This window comes from Trachypithecus francoisi, unplaced genomic scaffold, assembly GCF_009764315.1.
Source record: "Trachypithecus francoisi isolate TF-2019V2 unplaced genomic scaffold, Tfra_2.0 Lachesis_group6, whole genome shotgun sequence".
NCBI lineage: Eukaryota > Metazoa > Chordata > Mammalia > Primates > Cercopithecidae > Trachypithecus > Trachypithecus francoisi.
The window spans coordinates 62,961,677-62,967,074 of NW_022681471.1; the positions used below are offsets into that span (position 1 = coordinate 62,961,677).

Here is a 5,398-nt window from a genome sequence, read left to right on the forward strand (position 1 = left end):
TACCTGAGGTCAAAGGAAGTTAGAAGTCTAGTCAATGTACTCATAGGCTAAGCTGTAAATTTTGCAAAATTTATTTACTTTCAGAAAGCAACACCCAGAACAGTTAGAATAAGCAATGTGTATTTTGATTTGTATCTTCTACTTTTCCACTTCTGCTTCTTCTTTTTCCTTTTTAATGCACATGTGCCTCAGAGCCTCAGACTCCCTAGTTGGAAATTGTTACAATCAGTCACATTTCAGAGCCAAATCTCCTATGGTGTATTTGAAATCATGAATATCCATCCAGGCCCCGACTGGATCTTGCTTGTTGATTGGGTTGAAGAAGTTTCTTAAAGTGAAAGGACCATCGTTTGAGGTACTCTATCTCCATTTTTTTTTTTTTTTTTTTTGGCTTTTAGTGGCTGCAGTACTGCAAATGGTTTCAACAGTAATCTTCAGAGCATTAGACAACTAGAATCCATTACAACTTTGTAGACTTTGGTTTTGGCATATTCACCAGTTATTTTAATTGAATCGACATTGTCTTTGTCTGTTTTTCCTTAGGGTGGCTAGATGTCTCCCATTAAACCAAGTTTCCTTGCCTCTAAGCACCTTATTTTGATAGTGTTATAAAGTAGTTTAGCTCGGTACAGGGCATTTGGTTTGTGGACACATTAATGTAATTAGTTCATGGGATAAACAGCAGCAAGAATACCATATGAAATGAGACGTTCTCTCTTAGTCACTCCTGCATCACTGGCATGTACAAGAGGGTTTAGCAACCTTGACAGACACTCAAAAACAAAACAAAAGAAAACAAAAACACACCTATTGACTAAAAAAAATGAATCTTCCAAAACTTAAGGTAATGTTTCTAAATGTGAACATTTTTAAAATACTGACAATAATATACCCAAAGCAACACTTAATAAATGAAAGACCAAATAATTTATATCTAAATTTAAATCAAGGTGCCCAGAGAACAGTGTCAGAAACATATGTATATCAATAGCTGTGCCCCAATCAATTGCTTTATGCTTCATGAAAAGAGATTATGTATAAACAGAAAAGATCTATGTTTGTAAGAAATTTAGGAAGGGTTACATCCAAAAAGGGGACAATTTTTCAATGTCTCTCAAGACCTTTCCAAAGTGGAGACTGACCTCACCAGCTGACCTGAGTATTCAATTCCCATCAAAGATTTATCTGCATGATGGAAGGGGTATATGTTGTTTTTCTAATGGAGCATATGAATTATTCAACGAGTCAAATAACGTCATCCAGCACACCAGTACTGCTTTGATTTTGGGCTTAATGGTCACTCTCCAGGTTATAATTTGGTTTATTCATTCATTCATTCATTCATTCATTCAATGAATATGTACTGATATTGTACAAATACGCACTACGCTGGGCATATTCTAAGATTTTGGGTGTTCTAGGGATACAACATTCAACAAGACAATCAACATCTCTGCCCTAGTGGAGCATACATTGCAGCAAAAGAATACAAAATATAAAAATTAAACAAGAAAAAGTTAGGTAATGATAACTGCTATGATGACAGTAAAACCAAGTAATGTAATAGACAGTAACTGGATAAGGGGATGGGAGGAGATCATTAGGGAGATGAATACAGACCTCTTTGAGGTAGTATTTGGGTTGAGGTTCAAATGATAAGAAGAAGCAAGACATGTTCAGATATTAATAAAGAATATTTATTCCGTTCCAAGGCGTCTGTGAGCCGGTGGAGTATACGCCATGAGCAAAGCTCACCCTCCCGAGTTGAAAAAATTTATGGACAAGAAGTTATCATTGAAATTAAATGGTGGCAGACATGTCCAAGGAATATTACGGGGATTTGATCCCTTTATGAACCTTGTGATAGATGAATGTGTGGAGATGGCGACTAGTGGGCAACAGAACAATATTGGAATGGTGGTAATACGAGGAAATAGTATCATCATTTTAGAAGCCTTGGAACGAGTATAAATAATGGCTGTTCAGCAGAGAAACCCATGTCCTCTCTCCATAGGACCTGTTTTACTATGATGTAAAAATTAGGTCATATACATTTTCATATTAGACTTTTTGTTAAATAAACTTTTGTAATAGTCAAATAAATAAATAAATAATTTGAGGAATAGAGGACAGCAGATGCAAAGAACCTAAGGTAGGAAAGAACCTTATATATGAGAGGAACAGAGCAAGGTCAGTCTGGTTGAAGAGTGTTGAACATGTGGGAGGCATTGTATGATATGAGGTATGAGAGGTCATCAAGAACTAGATCTTCTTGAGCCTTGTGGGTATGCAGTTTGGATTTTATTCTACCTATAATAGAAAGGCATTGGAAGGCTTTAAGTGGGGTTGATTATTTATACTGCTGTGTAGAGACTGCCGTTAGTTGAGAGCAAAAGTGGAAGCTTGCAATAATCTAGGAAAGAGATGGTGATGGCTTAGACTAGTGAGGTAGCAGTGGAGGTAAGAAGTGGTTGCAGTCTGCTTATATTTTGAATATACAGCAGCAACAGAATTTGGTGATGGGATTGGATGTAGATATAAGGCAAGAAGAGCAATCAAGATTGACTCTCAGATTTTTGCCCAGTATGACTAAGTGAACTACATTCAATCTAAAGAAGGAGATTAGTGGATGAGTAGGTTTGTGTGTGTATGTGTGCACATACAGATTGGATTAAGGATTTTTGCTTTAACTTTCTACAGAGTAAACAATGTGTATATTACCTAAGTAGTTTGTGGGTAACTTATGTGATTTCTATTCTCTATATTCTTATCTGTAAAATATGTATAATGATTGTACACATCTTAAAAGGCTGTTGTGAGTATTAGATGAGAAAATGCACTTAATGTTTTTACTCAGTGTCTGGAATGAGTAATCCCTAAATAAACGGAAGCTATTATTATGGTTGTATATGCTATATACATGTGATCACTGTCATTATTTCATAGTTTTCAAAGCTTTCCTACAGCTACTATTTCATTTGACTTTCATTATATCCTTATGATGACAATAACAAAGATTACAAACATAACTTGGCCATGTTCAGCCAGGTACTAAGTGGCAGAACCATGAACGTATTATTGTATATGGTTGTAAATTAATAAGTTCCAGTTTGGTAGTACACCTTATGAATTTGATTGGATTTTTTAGTACTCTTTATTCTGGTCTACCTTACAAACAATGAATCAAACATATTAATGAACAGCCTAGTGACTGTTTGAATGTCTATTTGACTTTCATCTGTCATCACTATATTATTTTGCCCTAGATATGGCAATTTACTTTCACTCTTACCTCTACTTCTTAATAGACTATTTTTAGTGTAGCCAGATCTAATCCCCTTAATAAGATTTCTTCTTTACTTAGAATCATGTTCTTTATTTAGAATCATGGAATTATAGACAGTGTTCTTTTAAGGTCCAGTGTTTCCAACTACAATTCATGAATTCAAGTTAATAATCATGATTAATGGAATTTTTATGGGAGAGAATAAAATAAAATAATATTAAAGTGCCTCTCATGTAAAATGGGTAAAGTATTGTATCAGAAAACTTCCATTTAAATCTAGATGCCTATATTCATATATAGGCATTCAACTATACTGTAAAATATATTTTCCATCATTCACATGGAAGGGGACAGGGAAGTGCTAGGTAGAGAAGGATGGGGTCCCTGGTAAGGCCTCCACCCTCAGGCCTGTGTTCACAGACCTAAGTGAGAACAGGCACTCCTGTTTTTATGCCCAAATGTTGCATTTTCCAAGATGACTCTGGACCGTCACACCCCCCATCCTGTGCCCATGAATACCAGAGACCCTAATGGGCGTAGACACAAACAGCTGGACATCAATAGGACCAGAAGAGCACAGCGACAGACACCAGCAGACACTGGCAGGTCATTGAGGCGGGATGACACAGAATTCAGTCAGGGGCAGTCGGAAGAGAATCTGGCTGCTGGGTGGCCTTACTCTAGGAGCAGACCACCTTCCCACTCCATTCCCCTTTTAGCTCCCCATCTGTCTCACTGAGAGCTACCTCCACCACTCAATAAAACCTTGCACCCATCCTCCAAGCCCATGTGTGATTAAATTTTCCAGTTCACTAGGGCAAGGACCTGAGATACAGAAAGCCCTCTGTCCTTGCAATAAGGCAGGGGGTCTAATTAAACTGATTGACACAAGCTGCCTGCAGACAGCAAAGCTAAAAGAGCATAATGTAACACATGCCCACTGGGGCTTCAGGGGCTGTAAACACTCAACTCTAGGTGCTGCTTTGGGGTCAGAGTCCAAAATGCTCCCCACAACCTGCCCCTCTGCATACTCCCCCTAGGGATTTGAGCAGCTGGGCGTCTAAAAAGCGAACCACACCCCTGTTGCATGCCCTGCAACGGGGATGAGGGAACTTCTCAAAAAATGTGTAAAGTCTCTAACATAGCTGAATCTCCACTTTTCAAAACTGCTAACTGACACATAATATTTGTACATGTTTGTGGAGTACAGTGTGATAGTTTGATACTTATATACAACATGCAATAATCAACTCAGGTAATTTGCTTATTTATTACCTCAAACATTTATCATTTCTTTTTGTTGGAAGCATTCAAAATCCTCTCTTCTAGCTATTTGAATATATAGAATAAATAATTGTTAACTATAGCTACACTATAGTACTGTATGACACTATAAACTACTTATCCTCTCTAGCTCTACTTTTACATCTGTTAATCAACCTCTCTCTAGCCCTCATTCCCCATACCCTTCCCAGCCTGCCTACATATAACACTACTAAACTATTAGAATACAACATAGAGGAAATACTTCAGGGCATTGGTCTGGGCAAAGATTTTATGGATAAGACCTCTTTTTTAATAATAAAGAAGCTGAATTTCAGTGAGAGGTAGTCTCTAGCCAAAAGTCACACAACTGACTAGTAGCAATTGAGATTAGGATTTAGATCTGCTAATTTCTTGGCTCTGGAGCATTTTTTTTTTTTTTAACACCATGCAATACCCCTCATGTCAGAATTTCTTTTGTATTTTCCTAGTGAAGTGATCTCTGCTTACAGCACATTTTAGGGAAAAACACACAAAAATAACCTTCTTTAATGTGATTCATGTTTATTTGGAGTAAGCTCCCATACCATTCTGATTCATTTCAAACCAAAGTTGATAATATATATGCACAAAGGGACTGTTAATTAACAGGCTGAGCATCAAAATAGCCTTGTTCATCTACGTCGCGTGAGGGACATCTTCAAGGAGAACTACAAACCACTGCTCAACAAAATAAGATACAAACAAATGGAAGAATATTCCATGCTCATGGATAGCAAGAATCAATGTCGTGAAAATGGCCATACTGCCCAAGGTAATTTACAGATTCAGTGTTATCCCCATCAAGCT

At 37.2% G+C, this 5,398-nt stretch overlaps 1 protein-coding gene across 1 annotated transcript; it reads left to right on the forward strand.

Moving 5' to 3' along the window:
• The first annotated feature begins 1,706 nt into the window (after positions 1-1,706).
• On the forward strand, positions 1,707-2,099 carry LOC117077979 (small nuclear ribonucleoprotein G-like). Its single transcript, XM_033201515.1, has one exon. The coding sequence runs from the start codon at positions 1,741-1,743 to the stop codon at positions 1,969-1,971; it is 231 nt and encodes a 76-aa protein (XP_033057406.1). The 5' UTR covers positions 1,707-1,740; the 3' UTR covers positions 1,972-2,099.
• The last annotated feature ends 3,299 nt before the right edge of the window (positions 2,100-5,398 follow it).

What these genes read in the sequence shown, in the direction of transcription:
- LOC117077979 (XM_033201515.1), top strand. Translation starts at nt 1,741, where the DNA reads ATGAGCAAAGCTCACCCTCCCGAGTTGAAAAAATTTATGGACAAGAAG.